The 26,767-nt window shown below is 38.2% G+C and overlaps 1 protein-coding gene across 3 annotated transcripts in view; it reads left to right on the forward strand.

Annotated features, from left to right (window-relative positions):
* Positions 1–21,917, forward strand: part of LOC142078517 (dynein axonemal assembly factor 11-like) — a 53,067-nt gene extending 31,150 nt beyond the window's left edge. For all 3 annotated transcript variants that reach the window (XM_075141142.1, XM_075141141.1, XM_075141140.1), the window contains 5 exons: positions 1,836–1,901; positions 3,425–3,494; positions 4,337–4,432; positions 11,288–11,373; positions 21,370–21,917. In XM_075141142.1, the coding sequence (XP_074997243.1) occupies positions 1,836–1,901; positions 3,425–3,494; positions 4,337–4,432; positions 11,288–11,373; positions 21,370–21,556 (505 nt within the window). In that variant the 3' untranslated portion in view covers positions 21,557–21,917. The remainder of the gene's footprint in view (positions 1–1,835; positions 1,902–3,424; positions 3,495–4,336; positions 4,433–11,287; positions 11,374–21,369) is intronic.
* Positions 21,918–26,767: the final 4,850 nt, after the last annotated feature.

Genomic DNA, 26,767 nt, shown 5'->3' on the forward strand with positions numbered 1-26,767 from the left:
TCCATGCAAATTCAAGGAATTTGAAAACCTACATTATAGGATCAGTGCATAATTTTCAGTGGTATAGGGAAAATTAAAGGTAGTGCCAGAAGAGTTCAAGTTTTTCCATCTGTACCAGAAGATACTTCCCATTGTATTGATGTACTTTTTTTGTAAAAATGTGGTGACTGAAAAAAAAATTTAAATAATTTTCTAGTTCAAAGAAGAAAAGTTTAAAATAGTTTAAATCTTGTGTTAATAGAATTTGATTATGCCTCTAAAAAGCAGAGACATTTAGAATAAAGCTCTAGCCATCTTTTCAGAAGAAATACAGTCCCCTAGAGCTCACTGTTAGTAGCAGTCCTGTGTGTGTCATCCAAGTTTTCTGGATTAGAATTTAGTCTGTGCATGTGCCCACGTAAAGCCAGATCAACGAGCAGTTTTTGTCATGGTTTCAACAAGAATATCACAGCTCTTCAATGCAATCTGGCAGTGTATTGGAGAGACATAAATAAAGAGATACAAGTAGACAGATGGTGTTCTCCAAAGTTTTTGCTTCAATGTGAAAGTCTAATGCCCATGGCAATGTCCAAGCTTCTCTGATGTTCTTTTGGAAGGTTAGGAAGAAGAATGGCTGCATGCTGCTGAGAACAGACTATTTCTTTTCCTCAATTCTGATTAAGCTACTCCCTAGAAAATTTTACAGTTCTTTTCTCTTTTTCACCCTTCATGTTTTAATGAATTCTCAAAATTTGTGATGCAGTAAGAGAAAAAAGTATGAACAGGAAGCAAAGCTGTTTCGTATTCTCTGCAGTTTTCCATTAAAAAATACCCATAAACTAAAAGCTCCATAAGCTTTCTTTGCGGTTGACTGTGTCAGGATACAGGAGAGCAAAGAGTTAAGAAGTATATCTGGCACACATTTTTATTGCTGAAAAAATGTATCATCTAAACTCTTAACATTTGAGCTTATTTCTGTTACCTGAACCCAAACAAGCTAAGTATTTTAATGTCACTGAAATATTCCAAATAAATTACGTTAAGCAAAACCGTCTCATTTTATACTAATAACTAATTTATAAAAAACTTCTCACTTATAGGTGGGTATTATTCTGTTTTTTCTCTACTTTAATACATGGGAAATATTTGAGTATATGAACAGAACTTGGAAGTCTAGATTAGATCTCCTTACAGTTTTAGTAATAGATGTTGTTTTCAATTTATAACTGATATGATTCTTTCACAATTTTAAGAACTCAGCCAGCAGATCACAAACACACAGCTAATACAATCTACAGTCTCATCTTCAATAAATATTATAGAGCTTGTAGAATCAAGGATATTGTGCAAATCATGTTTTATTTTGGAAATGCACAGGCAGATATTTATACTCTAGGCAAATTAATTGCTATGAACAAAGCTGCAATTTTTTTTTTAACATATGATAAGGTTAGAATTACCTAGTTCCAGGCTTTTCATGCTTTTCATGAACTGTTTTTTCTATGCAGATGTTAATAGAGCAGACATTTCACCAGCAGATGTCTCTCTTTCTGCATTGACAGACTGATCTTAATTTTAACTGACTTCCATCAGTATTTTTTTTTGTTGTTGTTTCTTGTGGGTGGGTGGGGAGAACAGAAAATAAATGTAAGAATTACTTTGGTTCAAATTTCAGTATTTTTTTCTGTTCATGAGGAAAATTGCAACTATTTCTAAAATGGTCACGTGACGTATTGTCTAAATGGTGTTTGTAGTCATCTAATATTGCTAGCAGTTGAATTTGAAGTATGCTGTAATGTTTGCTTATTCACTGCAATTGTATTTATCCTGGACGTGTTTCTTGTCATTATTATTAGGCTTCATTTCTCTTTGAAAGATGATGAAGAAAACAACCAGATCATCTTGGATCTTGCTGTTTACAGGTCAGAATTTTTTTTGTTTTCTCTTAATTTTTGCCATTCTTAAGTTTTAATACACAGTGTTTCAAATACACTCCTCTCTGTAATGCGGACTTTTCAAGATTAAAACAAATAACATAGGGGATAATGGAATCAATCTTGAAGCCTGTGCCAAAGAAATGAAGCTGAATAAACCAAAGACCCTTTGGACTGTTTTGTTACTCCTCAATGAGGACTGTGTCTAATAGTCCTTTTTGGAATTGATGTTTTCTGCAGTCCACAGGCAGGTTTCCTCCACACCTGGGCTTTTATACTTATGTAAAATCTTTTCCATCCTTCATTTGCAGATTAGGTTTGTAGGGAATGGTTTTTGTGCCCGTTCTCTGGCCCTAGAAGTGCTCTAGTACAGTTCATGTCCTTCTACTTAAATTCTTCTCCTCCCCAAGACAGAGTAGGGTAGCCTTGTCCTACTTTCCTTGCTTACGGGAAAGAGTCCATGGCCCGTGCCATTTCCTGAACTGTGCCAGGGCATTGCCTGGAAGAAATTTGATTGAACCAGGCCAAAATATGACAAGGAAACCTGATAACTATTTGATAGTATATACTACCAAGCAGTACAGAGGCCTTGCCCACGGTTCAGGAAGGGGTTGGAAACCCACAAGCTTATTTATCCGTAATAGGAACTTGTTAGAGTAAAGCTTGAACTAGTTTTATAGCACAGAAACACTATTCAAGCCAGGTGTTCTTCCCCTAAAGCTTATTAATTTCCCTCAAGTGAGGCTTGCTCCATGTTTCTGAATTATAAAAATTAGGTTTTTTTGGAGCCTCAGAAAATCTGTTCACGTGCAGTAAAATGTTGGATATGTTGTAATATTCTGTGCTCATTTGTAAGAAATGCAAACTAAAAAGTTTGAAAAATTCACCTGAGAAGTAACGTTATAAAAGAAGGGAAATAGGGAATACGTACTTGTGCATTCACTAGTAGGTCACGGGAACATAAGTGTATATGTCACATGATGAAGAGCAGATGTTAAAGTGGAGCCTTTACAGGTCATAAATTTTGTCTGACAGTACTGAAATTTAAAAGTACTGTGTTTTCTGGGAATATAAAGTATTTCTGTTCATTGTTTTCCAGCAAATTCTGTGCAAAAAAAAATGACTTTTATTATAAATTTACTAGTTAAGCCTTCAGAAAGAAAAGTAGCAAATTAGTTTTACAATTTTAAAGAGCAAATAGATTAATTTTCATATTAATGTAAAGCACTAAACTAATAGAAGAAAGACCTTTTCATTTTCTACAAAGATTTTGAATTCTTGCAGTTATACAATAGCTGATGTGGTGCACTTGACAGGATTTAGACATTATTTTAACTTACATTCTGTGAACACACAGGAGGATCATGTTTTTATTCCAAAGATATTAAATCCTAATTGAAATTTGTAGTTTATAAACTGTGAAATCATCATTAAAGAGCTATATGGTCTGCAATGCTTATTTACTGGACTGTATTGTAGATTGATTCATTTATTTATATTTTATTCTGAAGACATTTGGACACTTCTCTACTTGATGTTGATGTCCAGCCAACTTACATACAAGTACTGGTGAAGGGAAAGGTTAGTGTTTTCTTACTACATTCATTTCAAATCAAGAGTTAATGCTTACCATAGTTATTCAGTGGACTCTGGATCTGACTTTTATAAATTACCAACTGTGTGCACCTATGCAGAAAAAATATTCTTTCATACTTGCATTATGTTGGACCACACATAAACTGTGGAAGTCCTAACCAGAAGATGTGCAAAGCCTGAAATGAAATTTCACTCTCTCTTTCTCTCCTTCTCTCTTCTTATTCCCCCCCCCCAGTGTATCATAATTCACTAAAGAAGAGAGCTTGCTAGTTGCCCTAGGCTAGAATTTAGCAATTTCACAATCTGGAATTTATAACTGACAGAAACAAATGGATGTATATTCTTTTGAAAGGGCATTTAAAATGTCATTCCAGTTTTCTCTCTTCTCAGTGGTTTTAATTTTATCATCAATTTTTTTAAAAATTCAAAGTACTTAAACAGTAAACTAAAATCCCTATTTTTAACTGTACCAACTGCATAAACAAAACTTCAGAATTACTTTATGTCTAAAATAGACTGGTTATTCTTTCTTATTTAATTGCTAATATAAGTCAAGCATAACTTTATAACCTCCTTTAGAAATGTCACTTCAGGAATGACAGGAATTCAGGAATATACATATGACTATACTTGTAAGTCAAAGCTGTTTAGCATGCTAATCATTTATTAGGATTAATACTACATGTAAAGTGAGCGGATTTAGATCTATACTGTCCTTAAGATCAAAGGATGTGATAGTGATGTTTCTGCATGTGTTCTGTCCAGGTCAAAAAAAAAAAAAAGAAATATTTTAGCATGATATACTTCAATCTTATATTTTCTCATAGCCATTTCAGCTTGTGCTCCCTGAGGAAGTGAAGCCAGACAGCAGTTCTGCTAAAAGATCACAAACAACTGGTCATTTAGTTGTCAGCATGCCAAAGGTATGTAAAATAATCTGAGGAGGCATCATACAAAGATACTTAAAATGTTGTGAGTCCTTTGGGAATGTTTCTGAGTTACAGGTAACATCTGGCTAGCTAAAGTTATTCAGTCTAGTCTTTCCCATCAGGACATATTTTCCGAAGAAGGAACATTCCAGAAAGACAATTTAATCATAGAGCCAAGCCTTAGGATTTAAGAGCCCTTTAAAGAAACATTATGAAAATCAGTATTAATAGAACTATTTGTATTTCCTTTATTGTCAACAAAACCAGCTTTTTATATATGAAAAGAGACTCTGCAAAACATGCAGTATTGTGCAAAGGTGTAAAAAGATGGATTTTTTAAATAACTGAAAATAAGCAACTTACTTTCTTTTTCCACCTATGAAATAGTAAAAACAAATCAAATTTTCAAAATTTGTGTGGCACACATATGTATGAAGATTATGTTTTGGTTCAAGGACAGGGATGATGTACTACTCTCATATCTCAGGTGATCAGAACAAGAGTTTCTTAATTCATTTTCCCTTCATGTTCTCCCTGGCTGAAAAGGGTCCACCGACCAGCTATACCAAGTATATGTTACCACAGAGCAAAAGGGTTGTGGCAACATGGTGTTTCAACTGAAAAATGCTGCACAGTACTTAAAGAAGCCTGGGTAGAAGTCATATTCCCCTAATATTCCTAACTTTGTGCTCTCCTATCTCCCCTGTGCTCTGATGTTTGCTTGTATGGTGTCAGGCTTATCAGGATTCAAGTCAGTTGAGAGTTCTGCTGGCAAGTAAAAGCAAATTGGCTTAAAGTGGGTTTTGTATTCTCTTTCTTCCCTGCCCAGCCCAGTTCTTGCAGTGTAAATGAGAGCAAACTGATAGGTATGTCCACTTTATTTCCTCCCCACTGTATGACTTCCTATGGTTTCAGTAAGTGTAGCTTGTACCCTGAATATGTAAATGGTATTTTCATTTGGAGGATGACATAATGAATAGATGAGGTAGAATCAAAGGTGGAATCAGGACATCTCCTACCCATTCCCACACATCTGCCAAAAAATTAGAGAATAGAAAAGGAATGACCAGTAATGAGGAACAGTCGAAGACATAGGGGTCAACTCATCTTACTGAAGTAGGCATTGAGAGAGGTAATGGGTGGCCAGCCAGCAGTTAGTGGAAGCTTAGGGGGCATTAGAGCTTAAATACAGGGAAGATGCAGCAGCGTGAACCAGAATAGAAGACAAGGGACAGAGGGAATCTGAGTGGCAGAGGTATCTTCAGGTGTGCAGCATAATGGGTAGGATGCTGGCAGAAACAGGAAGGCATTTAAGGTGGTACTTGATGTCGTCTGATGCAAGACTGGGTTCTTGGACCTGCAGGAAGAGCAGAGATGGATTGAAGGGCTTGGAGCAGACAGGGAGCTGGAAGTTTTAGGAAGGAAGAGTTCTGGAGATGAGAATGGATTATATGGTGGGGTTCTGGGAGCTGTGGAAGAGGTTAATCAGCATCATGCTTTCCTGCCATTACATCTTTGGAGAGTTGGGCTGCTTTTAAGGCCTCTAAGCCTACATGATATATTTTTGGCTTTCAGAAAGAGGGTAAACCTGCCCAAGGATAATTATAGGAAAAAAAGAAACTCTTGGTGCTCTAGCCCTACCCTTCTGGCCTCTAGTAAATTTCTCTGCTGTGTAGGAGCAGTGGGACATGGTGCTACATATGAATCTGCCAGGGTGTATCAATTACAGCATTTTCTTCTGACGGAGGAACCTTCAGCTGCTATTCGGAGTCATTTCTTTCTCTTTGTGCTCTGATTTAATTCTAAGACTATGTAACTAGTAACTGTAACTAAAAAGTTATTTTTCAGCTTTTGGTTTTTTCCATTTGTGGTTCTATACCTTCTATGTTATCTTCTACGCTCCAGTCCTATACCATCTGTCTTTCCCTACATGGGCAGCCTCTCATTAAATCTCATTAAAAACTGTCACTCTAGCATCAAGTGTGCAGTTTCACCAGGAGTTTGAAGAATGCTGGAAATTGTACTCATTTGGTTAAGATCCATATTTTATTAATGTTCAAAATTCACTCATATGAGAATTTGTGCTTTCCTAAATTTATTTCTTTGAAACTGAGGCCTTGACATTTGCCATTTTGGATAATGTAATTTTCAAATGTTTCTGAACAGTTTTGTTTACTATTTACTTGTCTTTTGGATATTTTAAGGTACTATCAGTTGTCTATCCCATAACCTGCTTTTGTTACTACGTCTTGCTAGTCTCTTTGTGGATGATCAGTGCCTTAGAAAATGTAAATATTTCAAAGAGTCGCTGGATATATTCAAATCTGCTGCCTGCCTAGAAGGTCATACCTAAATCAGCAAAATGAGTATTGTCTCTTCATATTGTGATTGAGAACTGCCTTTATTCCATTATTAACTTTATATTTCACCTACATTTCACTTACCTTGATATTTTGGCTACATCTACATATTTCACCTAGCCTGAGGGTCTGGAGCCTGCTTCATCTCAGAATATCATGATTCACAGATATTTGTGAGACCTGAGGAGAGAGAAGCTCTATAGAATAACTGAGTTAATGTTCTGAGCTTTGCCTTGGTTTGGTCAAAAACTGCTTGTGTAGCTGGGACACAGAGAGAGATGCATGAATGGAGTGCTGCATGGTCCAATATCTTCATTGTCAATGGATCCAAAAAGTTGGATCCTGGATCCTGGAAAGCAGCTTTGCAGAAAAGGACCTGGGAGTCTTGGTGGACACCAAGTTGAACACAAGCCGGCAATGTCCTCTTCTGCCAAAAAAGACTAATTGTATCCTGGGCTGCCTTAGGAGTGTTGCCAGCAGGATGAGGGAGGCGATCCTTCCCTTCTGTTCAGCACTGGTGAGACACATTTTGAGTACTGTGTCCAGTGCTGGGCTCCCTAGTACAAGAGAGACGTAGACATACTGGAGAGAATCCAGCAAAGGGCCATGAAGATGATTAAGGGACTGGAGCATCTCTGCTGTGAGGAAAGGCTGAGACAGGTGGGACTGTTCAGCCTAGAGAAGAGAAGGCTTGAGGGAATCTTATCAATACAGATAAATACCTGAAGGGAAGGTGCAAAGAGGACGGAGCCAGGCTCTTTCCCATGGTGCCCAGTGACAGGACCAGAAGCAATGGGCACAGACTGAAACACAGGTGGTTTCCTCTGAACATCAGGAAACACTCTTTTACTGTGAGGGTGGCTGAGCACTGGCACAGGTTGCCCAGGGAGGTTGTGGAGTCTCCATCCTTGGAGATATTCAAGAATTGCCTGGACATCATCCTGGGAAACCAGTTCTAGGTGGCCCTGCTTGAGCCAGGAGGGTTGGACCAGAGGACCTCCAGAGGTCCCTTCCAACCTCAACCATTCTGAGAGTCTGTGATCCTGTGAACTTCATGGATTTGCTGACCAAAGGTGGATTTGTGCTACTTCACGGCAATTGCCCACAGCGGATAAAAACCTATTGTTCTTTGTTCTATATTACAGTCACAGAATCTGTTTCCTTCCCCCAGGACTGAATTAGAGTGCACAAGTTATATTTTTGGGATACATATCCTTTTCAGATGCTCTCTATCCATATAAATTTTATTGGTATTAATAGGATGTAATCTAGGAAGCAAAGTATAATGAATACAGGATAACAACAACTGGAAGGCCAATAGATATTTTTCTTCCAGAACATTATTGCTGAGGTTATCAACAATGTTTGAGAATACTAACTTGAGATCATCAACTTAATATGAATTCCTTTTAGTAAGATAATAGGAAGAACAGAGTTCATGCAACTTCTTCAGGCTGTCAGTGATAAGACAAGCCTAATGACTATATTGCACTATATTTAACCTTTTTGTTCTTGATAAACAATTATTATCAAAATAAAATTATTTGCAACTAGATAAATGGCCTAGCACATTCCTTCGGTAACTGAAATGTTAAAAATTCTATTAATCTAAAAATAGTCTTCTATAATGTGCATCTTGCAATATTATCCTGAAAAGATCTCTCTCTTCTCAGTAACAGAACAGAAAGCTAACTGGATTCAGTAAGTGTTTTTCACTTGCTTTAGTGAGTTTCTGATCAGGTTACTAAACCTTTCACCATTAATCTTCCAGCCTGTTCATAGTTCCCTAGCCTTTAAAATAAAAAACAAAACCTCTTTCCTTGCCTCTCCGATGACCTTGCCATACCACAGATGTTGAAGATGGTAAATTCCACATGAAGTAAAAGAAACCAAATAATTTTCACCTTCTTTTCTGCAAACATTTTTTTAAAATGTACTATTTACTGCACAGCAAATCACTGCAGAATGGGTGTCTTTCTAAGGCAGTGTCATCAAAACAAACTGAAGTACACAACATTCAGTGAAAGGATACAGTGACACTTTTAAAGTGTTGTGTTTATACTGTAATAACCATCTGCACAGAGATTTTGCATGAGTAAGGGTTGATAGTGACTACATTGTATATGCTTCATTTTCTGGGGAAAATAGTTGTGACACGAAGCTTTTCAGACTTAAACCTCTATGCTCTGGCAGTGTCATCTCTGCAGTGATGCAGAAAAATTAAAAACTGAGTTTCTTTAATAGACTTTGACCAAAACCGGCATAATAGATCAGTGATTTTGTAAAATGTCTTCAGTAGATTACATCAGTAGCATTTTAATTAAAGTCTGAAAAACAGCATCAAAAAACAGTGTTATTAGCAAGCAGTTTTTATTTAGGGTTCTGAGGCATTCTGTGTAATGTTTTAAAACGTCACTTTCCTTATTTTAGTGAATCAGAGAGCAGAATTTGGACTTTTTGATTAATTCTTTATTATATAAGCAGTCACAAATGAATTCCGTCAGCTTTTTATTGCCTAGGTCTTCAAAAGCATTTAGAAACTTAAAGATGAATGAGAGTTAGATTCCTTAATTAATTTAAAAATAGGAGTGATATATATTATGCATGTCAGTGCAAAGGTTATTTGATAGAATTTCATTATATAATTCTCACTTATCTAGGTATGGTAAATGTAGTAATATTTCATTACCATCAAAGACATGTGGAGACATATAGCTGTGGAACCCTAGAAATCTATTCATCCTTTAGAATAAATGTCTCTCAGGGAAACTCTCTTACTCAGTGGAATTCTTGTTGTAGAAGAAGAAAGCTACTCTGGGAAAAAAATGTGGACTGAAAAGATGACTCAGCTTAAAAATAATGTTTTCACATATTCATTCTGTTTTCTCAAATACTTTCCCGATTCTATTTAACACATCCATTTCTAGAATTCTCTGATAATGATCTTAAAAGAGCTCTCCTTTCTGTTTTTTGATTAACACAAATATTAGCAATAGTTTCATAGCATCACTTTCAGAAAGCTCCATTATCTTAATTTAGTCTGTCTTCTTGTATATCACAGGCTTTAAATTTCATACAGTTATCTTTCTACTGAGCCCTGAGTTTTATATTTGGCCACAGTTGAAGCTATGGCAGTTCTGTTTTCCAGAACAGTTATCCTTACTTGATCAGCATCACTAAGATACGGACAGTCAACTACTGGCTTTGGCTCCATAGGCAACACACCATTGTTGCATATGGAGTTGTTTTTCAAAACCAAGAAAAATTAGAGAGTATATCACTTACATTTTTTCTTGAACAGAGGTAGGAGGGCATCTTTTGAGCAAAAGAGCTTTTAGGTCAATTTGATAATTGATAATAGATGTTCTAGTAGGCAAATCCTATCCCTTTCCTAAATTCCAGGATCGCTTCTTGTCAAGGAAACCTTTTCTGTTGATTGCAGAATCAGCAAATTCCATCATCATCCTTGATGATGTGCTCTGAGGGCAAAGTAAGGAACATTAGTCTCAAGGGAATCAAAGGAATAAATAATTATTAAAAGAACAGAACACTAGAGGTCCTCTTGAGAAGAGAGGGAAGGTCCAAAGAAACAGACTTTTCTTCACCAGGGTATATACAGAAACAAAGGGGATCAGCCCCTTCACAATGAATTTCAAAAAGGAACGACAGAAGCTACAGGCTCTGTCTTATTTCTTGCAGATTTTAGAATGAAGACTTTAAGTTTACTGGGCATCTGGAACAGACTACTTTAAAATCAATTGCACTAAGAAATAGTCAATAAAATGAACTGGTTGGTGTAGTTCCTGTTCTCTTCCTTCCTTTCAAATGCTTAAGGAGTCCCTTTCCCATGATGATGTTAGGAAGGGAAAGAGATACCCTTTTGCCATGAGATACCCTTTTGCCAATAACATGTCTTCCAAAAAATGGTGATGGACATGTTTTCTTTGAGAAGCGGAATTCACTTGGACTTTGAACTTGAGATTTTGTTTTAGCAAAGGAGCTGAGGGAGTTTGTGGTCACTCGTCCCTTTTATAAAGAGTGCGGAGAAGTCCAGGCTGCAGCAGATTCTTTAATAAAAGTGTCTGAACTAGCACATGGACACCAGAACTGAAATGCAAGTGGAACGCACATCATGAACCAGTTAGTTAGCTACAGAGAAAATCAGTAATGTGCGTTATTAGCATGGTACTAAACAAGACAGCATATATTTAAATACAAATAGATGTATATATTTGAATATTTTGTATATACATATATATTCTCATATAGATTTGAATATAATTCCATTCAGATCATTTTGTTAAAATTGCCTTATGTATGTGTTTCTTGCTGAGTGAAGTGTTAACGTCTAACAGAAAGAGTAAATGTCACAAGAGAAAATTTATTCAGACTCTCTTAATTTTTCTATTTTTGAGAGATTATTTAAATGCTTGTGAGCATAAATATCAACTTTTATGAGACTTATTTTTTCTGTCTATTTTTATTTTAGGCTAAAGAAATAATTCTGGCTAAGCAAAAAGTATCAACTTCAATTAAAGATTCTGACTGCAATACAGTGCAAAAAAATGCAAGAAGGTAATTCCTTTTTCTCTTTTGCATTAGTTTTATTTTTTGTCCATTTGTTGTTCACATGCCAGAATATATGCTTCTTATTACGTTATTGTTGAAAGTATGAAAATATTGATTTGTATAGAGCAAAATTATGTTTAAAAGCTTTAGACTAATGGCCTGTCTGGTGCTGTTTATAAAGTGATCTGCTCCAATAGTAGAGCCAAAAAAGCACTTATTTGTGCCGATCAGTTTCGTTCCATCAGCTCATTCAGATTATTAAACTGGTATATACTAAAACTAAATCACCTACTGAGAATTGCCTCTGCAGAGCTCCTTGCTATGTAACTCAAGTCTGAAAACCATTTAGAAAGCAATGATTTTGAATCTCTTTCATGAATGTATTTGCTTGCTGGTATACAGGTTGAACTACGGCACTAATAAATAGGTTCAGAAAGCAATTCTGCAACGTTTTATAACACAGATCCATCCTATTAAATGAGATGTAAACTCCAGCTCTTGAAACGTTGCAGTTAATGACTGCCAGAAGCAAGCAAATATCAGTGATGCACTATTTTTTGTTTTTACTCTTAGCAAGTATTACTAGCCATTGCTGTAGATAGACACTAAGGTTGATAGACACTTGACCTAAGTACAAATACTATGATATATCTTTTAATCTTTCCTTTTCCTCTTGCTATAGGCAATGGTATTCATACCAGAATAAGATATAGCAGCAGCAAAGTTTGTAAGCTGTTTATCTGTTCATATTTGAAGTATTGCATTTGTTTCCTTGTTTGATTTCATTGTGGTGCATGTTGATGGAAAGGCTAAGCGGTTAGTAAAAAATAGCATTATGGATCATGGGTATTCTTCTTGATCTCAATATTTAGGACACTGGCAAAATGGCTCTGCAAGTCAGTTGTCGTTAATTCTGCTTTTTATTTCTTATTTTTAATAAAGATCAGTCATGACTTCTTTTCCTGAATGAGCTGCATAATGAGAAGACGATAGGGCGACTGCAAGAATTTGTTGAGATTCCTAACGAGCCACAAGCACTGCACCCTTCCTTAGGCAGCAGTGATTGCAACAGTGCACCATCTTGATTACTGAGTATTTAAAATATTTTTAAAAGGTCCAAACCAAATAATGGATACTTACTCTCCATGATATTTGACAAGCCATAGCAATCAGGTGAAGTCCCTGGTGACTGGAAAAAGGGAAACGTTGCACACATTTTTAAAAAGGGTCGAAAGGAAGACCCTGGGAACTACCGACCTGTCAGCCTCACCTCTGTGCCTGGGAAGATCATGGAACAGATCCTCCTAGAAGCTATTCTAAGGTACATGGAGGACAGGGAGGTGGTTCGAGACAGCCAGCATGGCTTCACCACAGGCAAGTCCTTCCTGACCAACCTAGTGGCCTTCTATGACGGAGTGACTACATCAGAGGACAAGGGAAGAGCTGTGGATGTCATCTATCTGGACCTCTGTAAGGCCTTTGACACAGTCCCCCACAACATCCTTCTCTCTAAATTGGAGAGATATGAATGAGATGGGTGGACAGTTCAGTGGATGAGGAATTGGTTGGATGGTTGCATCCAGAGGGTAGTGGTCAACAGCTCAGTGTCCAGATGGAAATCAGTGACAAGTGGTGTCCCTCAGGGGTCCGTATTGGGACCAGTACTGTTTAATATCTTCATCAATGACATAGACAGTGGGATCAAGTGCACCCTCAGCATGTTTGCAGATGACACCAAGCTGAGTGGTGCGGTTGACATGCCTGAGGGACAAGATGCCATCCAGAGGGACCTGGACAAGCTCGAGAAGTAGGCCCACGTGAAGTTCAACAAGGCCAAGTGCAAGGTCCTGCACCTGGGTCGGGGCAACTCCCGGTACCAATACAGGCTGGGGGATGAAGGGATCAAGAGCAGCCCTGCCGAGAAGGATTTGGGGGTACTGGTGGACGAAAAATGGGACATGAGCTGGCAATGTGCACTCGCAAGCCCAGAAGGTCAATCATCAAGGCTGCATCAAAAGAAGTGTGGCCAGCAGGTCAAGGGAGGTGATTCTGCCCCTCTCCTCTGCTCTGGTGAGACCCCACCTGCAGTACTGCATCCAGCTCTGGGGCCCTCAGCACAAGAAAGACATGGACCTGTTGGAGCAGGTCCAGAGGAGGGCCATGAAAATGTTCAGGGGGGTGGAACAGCTCTCCTATGAAGAAAGGCTGAGAGAGTTGGGGTTGCTTAGCCTGGAGAAGAGAAGGCTCCGGGGAGACCTTATTGCAGCTTTTCAATACTAAAAGGGAGCTTATAAGAAAGATGGGGACAGACTTTTTGGTAGGACCTGCTGCAACGGGACAAGGGGGAATGGTTTTAAACTAAAAGAGGGTAGATTTAGATTAGATATAAGGAAGAAATTTTTTACAATGAGGCTGGTGAAACAAGGGCACAGGATGCCCAGAGAGGTGGTAGATGCCCCATCCCTGGGAACATTCAAGTTCAGGTTGGACGGGGCCCTGAGCAACCTGATCTAGTTGAAGATGTCCCTGCCCATGGCAGGGGAGGTTGGACTAGATGACCTTTAAAGGTCCCTTCTAACTCAAACTATTCTATGATGCTGTTCTATGATTCTGCTTTGCATAAGGAATGGTTCTTTCCCACAGAAGTACAGCTAAAGCTTTAGAAACATTACAAGAAATCAATTAAAAGAAATGTCTTAGCTTTTTTCTAGATCTTCCTTTATTAGATAACTGACATCATCTCTCTTCCAAATAGATTCTGCCAAACAGCAAGGGTTGGTAACTTGTGGATTAGGAATATATATTTCCTTAGAGCCATCTGTGTGGCCTTTAGTTTTGGCTAGACAGTAAATGTTTAAATAGAAGTAATAAGGGGAACATGGAAGTAATGAAAGTAATAATGTGAAATGGTCCCCTTTCCTGCTAGCTGATGAACTAAAGATACTCTATGGCATAGCGAAACTCCAAGAATCTGTGTTTGATTTCAATGCAGTTTTAAGTAATTATGAATATGCTTACTGCAGATTTTGAAGGAAAAATACAAATTTTGCTGTTAAAATATTACAGGAATATATATCACAAAAGTAGAAGTAGGAAAAAAGTCTTTTGAATTACAGTTCTTACTAAAAATAGTAAGTTTTGACCTCGTTAGTTGAAAAGTCGCTGACTAGCCAGATGTTAAAAATTTGCTTAGATTACAGAAGAACATTCATTACAGTGATTACACTTGACAGCTACAGATGTCTTAGCTAAATGCTGTCAGACATATAATCTGCTAAGATATAATGTAGTGCTTTAAATCTCTTTAACTCTTGTTAGCTAGATTACATGACGATACTATCATTACTTCTGCCACGTAAGAGAGATTTAGCCTGTGACTATACAAAACTGTATTTCAAACCTTCAAAGAGACAAGTTTCTATGAGAGGAATTTGACAGATTGATTTATTATACTTATAAAGCCTCTATTAATGTAGTAGCTGAGTATGCCAGTCTTTACTGTCACTGCCCTCACAATTCAACTGTGAGGTAAAGAAGTTGAGTTCACCACAGTTGCATAGGTGAAATTCAGATGTAGGTAGGAACTGACTTTTCTGAAGTCATACTAGAAATTTTAAGAGTAACAGTTCAATAAAGTTAGTAACCCTTGTCTCATACCCTCAGCTTTAGACTATTCTTCCTTTAACACATTGGGAAAGAAAAAAAATTAAATAAAACTCAAAATGTCTCTAACTGTAAATATACACACACTTGAATTCCTCCAGTGAAGAAAGATACATAGGAATACATGAGAGATACCTTTTTCTTTCTGTTTTTTTTTTTTTTTTACTGTAGATCTTTATATAGAGAGGTTGAGAAATACAGCCAGAGAATGGATTAATTTGAAGAAGCAAAGGAATGGAGCAGCAATTTCTAGGGTACTTCACAAAGCAGAATTAAAAACAAATCAGGAAGTTCTGGTGTATACATCTTTTATAATGAAATAAGGAATGTAAGGTATAGGTGATTTCTATTTGAGTAGTTCAAGCACTGCAAATCTTACTGCTACAAGTGTCTTTCTCCTCTTAGCTAAGTAAGATTGCACTGGTTGACTAAGCCAGGAGGTGCTACAGAAAATAGTGTAATGCATAAGGTTAGAAATCTGACTTACATTCTACTGGAATCAGTTCTTAGTGGCAGTATGTAATTAATGGGTTTTTTTAATTTTATTTTTTATTTTTCCATCTGGATTCTTAAGGGGAAAACAAAAGAACATGCTGCTGGAATGTCCACCTGGTACTGTCTGCTGGTACGCTCATAAATACTTTTGAACAGGTCATCCAGTTTCAGCCAAATTTCACTAGTTGGGAGAGACATCAAATATACAAAAATGCCTGTAATTTATGTTGAACTTGAGGCCAAAACTTGTATGTTTTTAATCACTGGATTTTAATTCCAATCTTTTTCTAGCAAACATGTCATCATAAGACTCATTAACAGAATTTCTTTTATGGTTTACAGTTTCACAGTGATGAATGAGCATTAATTTACTTTCCTTGGAGAATTTTTTATTTTTAGTTGAGCTTTTTTCCATTTATTAACAAGCAAAGAAAAAAACACCAATTATTTCAAAAACTCTACAGTCATCTCGCTTGAGATGTAACAGTGTTGCTGAAGATGAGATGTATTGCAAAGCTCTGATTTACTGGATGACCCTGATTTAGTTTGGTTCATTTTGGTGGAGAAGATGCAAAGAACAAATTTGTGGGAAAAATTTGTAGACGTAAGGGTAAGAATCTTTCTTTGGGAGTGAGGAGTCCTAATCTGGATCCTTGAAAGAATCCTTGTGAAGTGTGGGAATACTCCCTTTCCACAGACTTAATGGCTGAGAATCTCTCCCAGTCTTACATTTCTACAGTTTACAGACAGAGGGATAGACGTGTGACAAGTTGGAAAGGAGAGAACTTCATGTTGTAAAGAAATACAGTAGAACAAAATGAGTAATTTCAAGACTGGGAATGGGAAGTAAGATGAGGTCAGAAATTTAATGGAGCTGTAGGCAAACTAACCTGAACGAACTGCAAGAGGATTTATGTGATCTTTCAAAACCAGAATTCACTTCTGTGTCTAAACCAAGCACGAATATTTTAACTTGAAGAAAGCTAAGTGCATCCGAAGTGTGGCCTGCACGAAAGATGAATAAATGTGTGGAAAGATCACAAATGGCAAATCAGTTATCAATTCTATTGAGATGTCATATTTGCCTTCTATGAATACCTGAGAGTAGACTGTAAATCTTAAGAGTTGAAGAGATTTGCAGAAATAATATTTTCAGACTACATAGTTTGTTAGCTGTCATGAAGACATTGGGAATTTTTACAATGCAAGTTACATTGTCTGGGAAAGGGGGAATCATAGGAATTGTAATTCAATTGACTTCTTAAGCAGAAAGTGGAGTCAGGTATGACTGAGCAACATAAAAAAGCTTTTTACTCAAGTTAATCTTAAAGGATAGATTCATTTGGATTCTCATGGAGGCGTGGAGCTAATCAAAGTAGAGGGTATGTATCTCTATCATCTGACTAAGGAGGAGAACAAAAGGTGGGGTGCCTCAGAAGTGATTTGAAAATTAGTTTGCACACACAGGCATCTGGTAATCCGTAACTGTAGTACGGGCGAGGAGACTTCAGAAACGTGCCCTTCTGGAGAAAAGCGTTCTCAAGAATACTGTTCAGTTAATTCTTGATCACTATAACCTAAAGTAATCTCCAGTTGTCCATATGTGACAAGGACAAAAGAACTGAGGGCAGAAATGTACTTTAAAGTCTCTTTGTAACATTCCATATCTTTGTAAACAAAGTCTTAACACCTTGTTAGAATAAAGTGTATTTTCAGAGTAAGCTTCTCTAATGTTTAAACATTAGGGACTCAACTTTGACTGACAAATTTAACAGTCTTTTTATTTTTCTGGGTTAATCAAGGAATGAAAATAAGATGGTGTTATAGCTAGACCTAGAAATTCAGGGTCAATTTGCATATTGCAGGTGTTGGAGCATATTTCTAGCTAACAGACAAGGTCAGTTTGAAATTTGGCATCTTGAAGTGATGGTGGAAAAGAAGGTTAGGGATGGAACAGTGAAGTTGAAAATGTCACAGTGACTATGATTTTCTCTCTAACTTTTGGAAACTTTGGAGCTAGTATTATATACATTCTCAATCTGATGAATCCTATTTGTGAGATTTATTTGTCTTTTAGAACAGAATGACCTAGATATCATCAGCTTTTTATTTATCAGAATTTTTTACCAGTGATTTTTTAGTTCTTCTTGATTGTAGTTGAGTCCTTGAAAAATGAATTTGATTCTGCCAGCCATTGTGTATTCATATCTTCCCAATGATCCACGGATTCTGAAGACCTCAGTTATAGCTTCATTTCAGATTACACCTATGCAGGGAGATTTAAAAGGCCTCTTACGCAATGAAAGGGGTATTAATATTCCAAGTATTTATAAAACCATTACTATTTTCTTCCATTATCTAGCAGATTTTTCTAAGCCTGTATTTTCAAAAGTTGAGACCAGAGTATGGCAAGTGTCACACATTCATCATCAGTTTACATAAATAATGATTTGTCTTTCTCAAAGCTCTCAAATAAGATATAATTCCATATACTGGAATCACTTTATTTTCTTATTCAAGAAAATGATTTATTAGTACTTTTTCTAAGACGATAATGACTTTTGTACTGTTTCATTCACAAAGTTAGGAGACTGGAAAAAGTGCCTCTCCAAAGCTGTTGGTTGTGACTTGTAAATATCTTTGGAAATCCTGATGCCAGAAAGGAAACTTTCAATCAAATGTCAAATACTGTATATTCTGGATCAAACGTATGAGAAATCTTTAGCAAGCTAAATTTTATTGAAGTTCAGAAGTTGAAACAGAGGAATGTAACTGTCAAATCATTAAAATATCAAATATGAGGATTAAGAACTGTGTGAAAAAAAGTGTAAATTATTAAAAAATATCAAATTATCAGATATGTACTCTGTCACACACCAGATTGTTCAGCAGGCTGCTATAGTTACGCAAAATGGAAGGACTGATTTTCTTTATTGTGGAGTCTTTTCATTTTCTTTCTTAAAAGCATTGTTGAGCTATGTGGAGATAGAAATAGCCTTTCTAAGGGAAAAAATGCCAGGAAAAAAGAAAGGAGTTAATCCAATATTATTTATTTTTGTATGGTGCTCTAATCTTTAGACCGTAATTTTCCCTTGAGTAGAGAACACTCAGAAGCCGGTAGCAGTGCCAAAAACTGTGAACTTCATTTTTTTTTAAACCTGAAATTGAAGTCATTTGCAAACATTGAGATTTCCAGACATGTGCTGTAGCTGGTCCTGCAAGAATTATTATTGTTTTCGTCACTGTTGTCTTACCATTGCTCATGGAAGAGCTTCAGCAACAAGATTATTTTTATTCTGCTAGGTAGAATTACACAGGAAAAATGTTTAACTCATTTTTTCTTCCAAAAATTTTCAGGTGGTTAGTCTTGACATCATCAATACCCAGCCTTTTTTTGCATAGATTGTGTGATGAGAGGAGCAGATTCTCAGCAGATGTATGTGTCGTACCTGCACTGACTTTAGCATAACTGAGTCGTCTTGTCAGCCAAATACTTGTATGACGGTAGTTGAGATAACACTATGAAGCTTTACTAAACAAGTATAGAATATTTGATTACGTGCATATAAGTACATAAAAATCCACTTCCTTTCTGGAAAAAAATCACCTGTGCTTGATTCTCAGTCTTTCGTATTGTCGGTTGCTCATAAATACTTCTAGATTACATGTGCTGATTAAATTTTGAGAATGACTGATGTGTAAAAACCTTTCATAGCCTGTTGATGTGGATTTTTACTTATGATGCTCACTGTTAATTCATTTGTGGTGTATTGAAGTTGATTCTGCTACTAAGCAATAAGCTATTCAAACTCCATAGAGTTTATTATATTTTCATGACTAGCAATTTGTAAAATTTTAGAGCTGTTGAACAAATGTAAAATACCACTACTAATTAAAACACTTCAAATCAAGGAAAATCTTTTCTACCATCTGACAGAAGTACAGGCTGAGGGTAATTCATTTTCATATTTATGCTGTTTAGCTTTTTCTGAGGTGCTTCAGATTAGTGATTAGTGATTAGATTGAGATTCTGGACAGAGTGTGCTCTTTTTGGAATATCCCCAACAGCTACTGATAAAGTGATTCCGGGTCACAGCACTTTTCATAAATTACACAGGAAACAAAAATATCCCTTACCTCTTGGAGATGAACATTTTCTAGAATGTTGCCACAAAGTGAATCCACTTTTATTTCATTAAACTGCGTAGTATGAGAAAAAATCTAGCCTTATAAATTGAAGAACATTCAGGGTAAAGAGATAAGAGTTTTCTTATCTGTCTTCATTACCCATAAAATACTCCTCTGAGTAGTTTTTGTTTGTTTGTGCCACTTTTTGGAAAAAGTTATCCAGATAATTGAAGCAGGGTGCTTCTCTGGTCATTTTCCACTCAGTAAAATGAGCAAATAATTCCCCTAGCACAAGAAAAATCTAGTGGCACAAGGCTGAAAGAGGTGGCTCAGCTGATGGCTGCCTGTTCTGTTAGTCATGCTTTCCTCGGCACTAATATAGGAGGAGAGGAGGAAACCTCCCAATAAATCCCTCTACATCTCTCCTCCACTGGGACAGAGATCCTGCACATGTCTGCTCAGACCCCATAGAACCTTGATGGACAAGCACTGGAAGAATTTGGAAGCTTTTGGCAAAACTCTCTCTTTGTTTTAACAACTTAAGGTGGTGATTTTCAATTAAAAATCTTTTAATATACTTTATTTACATATTTTCATTACCTGTGTTATCATCAAAGAAATGCATCTTTCGTTCAGTGACTTTGCTACTTTTTTGTTTGTTCTAGTCCTAACGAGCCTTTCTGATCTGGGTAAACATGTAGTTTTCTCACATCTTTGAAGAGTAACGCGCTGTCTTTTGTAATGCTGAGCTTGGAACTTTGACCCAAAGTAGCACTCAGTATAAAATGAAAATTAGTATGAAGATGTACAAATTGTGTTGGAATTTGCAGAAATTAGAACATCATTGTACAATTAAATTTCCATTTTGCCATTTTTCCTGTAAACAGTTACAAATTACTTGAAAACAGGCTAAGTTTTTCCATTTAGTTGCTGGGCTCCTCTATTAGAAAAGAACAGTGGCTTTAAATGCTGCAAGACAGAAAGTATAACAATATTTCAAACCTTTGATCATCATGTGATGTGGATAGGTTGCCTTATGAGTGGCCTGTATACATTTCTAAATGTGATCTAAAAGAATATCCTTAATAGCAACAGAATCTGGAAATCCTGTTATAACTCTGACCTTCCTTATACTTTCATTTAAAATTTTTTTCATAATACAAACATGGTGAGGATTCATAATGCCGAAACAGAAGAATTAGCTGATAAAAGCAAATAAATTAGTACAATTACATTTCTCTCCAAATAAAAGTATTTCTGCTTTCCAAAGATGAATCTGTCACATAGAAATTAATAGACAGCTAGTGTGAAGGAGCTGTGCTAAAAATGAACAGAAAGAAAAAAGAATGAAAAAACAATTATACTAAAAAAACCCTGTCTTACTTCAAAAGCCAACCTTTTGTAATGTGATACTAGCAATCACCATGTTCTGATATAAAGCAAATTATCGATGTCAAAAAATTAACTTTTGATGTTTGTAGGCTAAGGATTCTTTTGTACAAAATTTTAGAGATTTTGTAGCACTTTTCTATGTTTACAATGTGTTTTTTATAACAATCAGTTTTCAAGTAATAAGAACTCTTAATCTTGGTTTAATTTGTCTCAGTAACAACTCTCACACTTAAATCAACAGGTTTATAAACAGGCACCCAAAATAGTTCTGTTCTATTTGACACTGAAATTAAGTCTTTTCCATTTGTTTTCCTCTTGTTTCAGGAACGTACAAGTTGAGAAATTAGAAGTGGATCCCAGTAAATATTCATTCCCTGATGTGACAAAGATAATCCAAGAAAAGAAACGAATTGGACAGGGACCTATTAGGCTACAACCAGAGAAGGTTACAGAGACTAAGAAGAGTTATGTTGATTTTGAAAATAATGAAGGTGTTCCTCCCTTAATTTGAAACATTTTTAAATAGTCCCTCTATATGTAACATTTATGCTTGAGTTGTTTTCATGACTCTATGTTTAAAGTAAGTATAATATAGTTGAAGTTGGAAATACTATTACAGTTCTTACCATACACTTTTTTATGCCTGTGTTTTCTGTTAGTATATTCTTACATAAGTTGTTTTTTTCTAGACTGTTTACTTTGTAAGTCTCAAATCAGAATGGGAGTCATATAAGTCAGACTGTCATTTCTTCAATGAATTTACTGTCTAGCTTGAAAGATGACATGTACTGTAGAAAGAGAGAAGGAAGGAGGAAAGCACATGTAACAAGATTTATAATTATTCTGACTAAACTGAAGACAGCAAAAATCTCTATGTATTCCTTCAGTGTTTTCTTTCTCACGAAGGACAACAGTAAGAGAAAACAATGTATTCTGGAAGTAAGAGACATTGCTGTAACCTACCATATATCAGTGAATTTTCCAGCATAATGCAGAGCACCTGGATTCTGGAGCTCGTATAATAATGCCACTCCTTGAAGATTTTGGGAGAGAATAACCCTGAACACAGTATCTCAGATGTGGCACCATGGGGAAGCTGGGAGAAATCAGCCAGACCATTCTTGTTCCTCTTCATGCAGCTACTCTAAACTGTTCCATCTTTTTCAGGACCCCATAAAAATATCAAGGCTAATTTTTAGCTGTTGGATGAAATAAGGTTGAGCAGCTGTAATGGGATGAGCTGCTCCTTCCCTACCTTCCAGCCCTTTTTTAGGAACCAGAGACTCCATTATAATATTTTTTTTGCTCAGCTTCTGGGTTGCCCCATGAGTGAAACAGAATCATAGAATCATAGAATCATAAAGGTTGGAAAAGACCTCTAAGATCATCGAGTCCAACCATCAGCCCAACACCACCATGCCCACTAAACCATGTCCCTAAGCGCCTCATCCACACGTCTTTTAAATACTTCCAGGGATGGTGACTCCACCACTTCCCTGGGTAGCCTGTTCCAAGGCCTGACCACTCTTTCAGTAAAGAAATTTCTCCTAATGTCCAGCCTAAACCTCCCCTGGCGCAACTTGAGGCCATTTCCTCTCGTCCTATCGCTTGTTACTTGGGAGAAGAGACCAACACCCACCTTGCTACAACCTCCTTTCAGGTAGTTGTAGAGCGCGATGAGGTCTCCCCTCAGCCTCCTCTTCTCCAGACTAAACAACCCCAGTTCCCTCAGCCGCTCCTCATAAGACTTGTGCTCCAGGCCCTTCACCAGCTTCGTTGCCCTCCTCTGGACACGCTCCAGCACCTCCATGTCCTTCTTGTAGTGAGGGGCCCAAAACTGAACACAGCATTCGAGGTGCGGCCTCACCAGTGCCCAGTACAGGGGCACGATCACCTCCCTGCTCCTGCTGGCCACACTAGTTCTGATACAGGCCAGGATGCCGTTGGCCTTCTTGGCCACCTGGGCACACTGCCGGCTCATGTTCAGCCGGCTGTCAACCAGCACCCCCAGGTCCTTTTCCTCCGGGCAGCTTTCCAGCCACTCTTCCCCAAGCCTGTAGCGTTGCCTGGGGTTGTTGTGGCCAAAGTGCAGGACCCGGCACTTGGCCTTGTTGAACCTCATACAGTTGGCCTCAGCCTATTGATCCAGCCTGTCCAGGTCCCTCTGCAGAGCCTTCCTACCCTCGAGCAGATCAACACTCCCGCCCATCTTGGTGACATCTGCAAACTTACTGAGGGAGCACTCGATCCCCTCATCCAGATCATTGAAAAAGATATTGAACAGGACCGGCCCCAGTACTGAGCCCTGGGGAACACCGCTCGTGACCGGCCGCCAACTGGATTTAACTCCGTTGACCACAACTCTCTGGGCTCGGCCGTCCAGCCAGTTTTTTACCCAGCGAAGAGTGTACCTGTCTAGGCCGTGAGCCGCCAGCTTCTCTAGGAGAATGCTGTGGGAGACAGTGTCAAAGGCTTTACTGAAGTCCAGGTAGACCACATCCACAGCCTTTCCCTCATCCACCAGGCGGGTCACCTGCTCATAGAAGGAGATCAGGTTGGTCAAGCAGGACCTGCCTTCCATGAACCCGTGCTGGCTGGGCCTGATCCCCTGGTTGTCCTGGACATGGCTCGTGAGCGCCCTCAAAACAAACCGCTCCATGATCTTCCCCGGCACTGAGGTCAGGCTGACCGGTCTGTAGTTCCCCGGATCCTCCTTCCGGCCCTTCTTGTAGATGGGAGTCACATTGGCGAGCCTCCAGTCGTCCGGGACCTCCCCAGTTAACCAGGACTGCTGGTAAATGATGGAGAGCGGCTCGGCAAGCTCCTCCGCCAGCTCCCTCAGTACCCTCGGGTGGATCCCATCCGGCCCCATAGACTTGTGAACGTCCAGGTGGCATAGCAGGTCGTTAACTTCTTCCTCTTGGATTATGGGGGGTTTATCCTGCTCGCCATCTCTGTCTTCCAGCTCAGGGGGCTGAGTGGCCTGAGGATAACTGCTCTGACTATTAAAGACTGAGGCAAAGAAGGTGTTGAGTACCTCAGCCTTATCCTCGTCCTTGGTGGCAACGTTCCCCCTCCCCCCATCCAATAAAGGATGGAGATTCTCCTTGGCTCTCCTTTTGTCATTAATATACTTGTAAAAGCATTTTTTGTTGTCTCTCATGACAGTGGCCAGGTTGAGTTCTAGCTGGGCTTTTGCCTTTCTAATTTCCTCTCTGCACGACCTAACGAGATCCCTGTACTCTTCTTGAGTTGCCTGCCCCTTCTTCCAAAGGTGGTAAACTCTCCTTTTTTTCCTGAGTCCCAGCCAGAGCTCCCCATTCAGCCAGGCCGGTCGTCTTCCCCACCCATTCTTCTTACAGCACATGGGGACAGCTCCTGCGCCTTTAAGACTTCCTTCTTGAAAAACGTCCAGCCTTCCTGGACCCCTTTGCCCTTCAGGACTGTCTCCCAAGGGACCCTCTCCACCAGTGTCCTGAGCAGGCCAAAGTCCGCCCTCCAGAAGTCCATGGTAGAGGTTTTGCTGGCCCCCCTCTTTACTTCACTAAGTATCGAGAATTCTACCATTTCATGGTCGCTAAGCCCAAGCCGGCCTCCGACCACCACATCTCCCACCAGCCCTTCTCTGTTCGTGAACAGCAGGTCAAGCGAGGCACCTCCCCTAGTGGGCTCGCTTACCAGCTGCGTCAGGAAGTTAACAGGCAGCATCAAAGAACAAATGTATATTGGGCTACATTAGAAAATTATTGCAATTTGGCAAGATCAAATTTCTTTTGTTTTTCTTTTTTTTTTTTGCCTGGATTTCTGAGAAAGCAAGGCTCATGTCAGTCTTACCCTAGCTCTGTTTTTGAATGCGATTTCTGTTATTTTCACCCTATCTGATGGAAGAGAAAGATCAAAGAAATACTCAGCTCCTCTAAATTTAGTTAAAACTGTCACCAAGTAGTAAAAAGGGATTCTCTTGGTGCAGCAGCTGTTTGGAAGAAAGAACTCGGCTGTTACCTATTCTAGCAGTAGTCACTCAGCTAATCAACATATTGGTAACTGAACTCTTTGTGCATGTTAGCCTTCTTGCCTAGGTGGTAGTTAAAGGAAGTAGGAGTCGTGATGGTAGGGCTCTGGGAACCTGGGGGAAAGCTAAGGAGAAAGTAGGAAGTATTTAGGAAATATGGTTAGACCTTGAGTTACTATGGAAGCAAAAGGTGGATATTGAGAAGACAGTGGAATGTTGCAGAGGGAGGGTTGCAACAAATATTTCTGGCTTGGGTGGTTGTTGAAATGAGGGATATGTAGGGGACATATGACATAAAACCATAGGAAATCAAGCCTCATTAGCTTTGTTGTATACAAAACAGTTGATGTAAGGATATATGTGGCCTTTTAGTTGGGCCATTCAGTTCTATAGTGAAATGGGTTTTTTACCAATTTTAAGGCCACTGTTATTTCAAAAAACAAAAGAGAAACTCCAAGCAAAAAGCAAGCTGAGTGACCTACATTACCTTGCTAATGAATTTGAAACTGTTTCTCTGTGAAGGAAGACTTCATTTGGTCCTGCAGAAAGAAAATGCTTTTGATTCAAATCAGCTTTTGCTTCTACCTAATGGGATAGAGCAAGCAAATTCAACTCAGGAAGAATCAAAGAATATTTTGTGGTTATATCTTGTTTTCATCCTTAAGATAGAAAATTAATAAGCTGCACTTACAACTGAATCACTAAAACTCCACTAAAAATATATTGTTGTCGTGGTTTAACCTGGAAGGCAGCCAAATACCACGCAGCCGCTCGCTCACTCCCCCCGCCGGTGGGGCGGGGAGAGAATTGGAAGGGTGAGAGTGAGAAAAACTCGTGGGTTGAGATAAAGACAGTTTAATAGAACAGAAAAGAGAAAATAATAATAATAAATAATGATAGAATGTACAAAATGAGTGATACACAATGCAATTGCTCACCACCCGCGCTGACCGATAACCAAGTAGTGATCGGTACTTCCTGGATCACGCCTACCGTTCATATACTGAGCATGACATCACATGGTATGGAATACCCCATTGGCCAGCTGGGCTGGCTGCCCTCTCCCATCTTGTGTACCTAGCTCAGTCAGTAGGCATGGGGGCTGTCCTTGGACTAGGAGGGTACTCAGCAACAACTGAAAACATCAGTGTGTTATCAACATTCTCCTCATACTAAATCCAACACACAGCACTAGGAAGAAATTTAACCCTATCCCAGCCGAAACCAGGACAGTTGTTTAAGTAGCAATCTATGTTCAGATAGTGCCCGTAATATCCCCCAGCACATAGTCAAGTTCATGATATATTCTTTGGAAGTGCTGTTTCCCTAATTGTGAATAACATAATTCAAAAAACTCAGCAGTTAGAAAGAAAACATTGCTATTGAGTTCTGGGATTTTTTAGCCACTCTAAAGTGCTTGATGATTCTCCACAGATGTTTAATGTAAGATAAAAATAAATAGTCTTTCTTAAAGTGCAGTGCAGAGAAGCAGAATATATCCATCAACTTAGGCTGATGGGTTGAACTGATGCATTTTCTTCAGTTGCAATTTGAAACGGATATAGGATAAAAAAAATGAAGTTTCATACTAATGCTCCATATACTGAGAGCTGAAAAGAAAATGTATATATCACAAAGACATAAACCAAAGCTGAATTTGGGCATCATCTGATCTATTGTAGTATCATCTTGGATTTTTCTTTTCCCATC

This window comes from Calonectris borealis, chromosome 2 (assembly GCF_964195595.1).
Source record: "Calonectris borealis chromosome 2, bCalBor7.hap1.2, whole genome shotgun sequence".
Taxonomy (NCBI): Eukaryota; Metazoa; Chordata; class Aves; order Procellariiformes; family Procellariidae; genus Calonectris; species Calonectris borealis.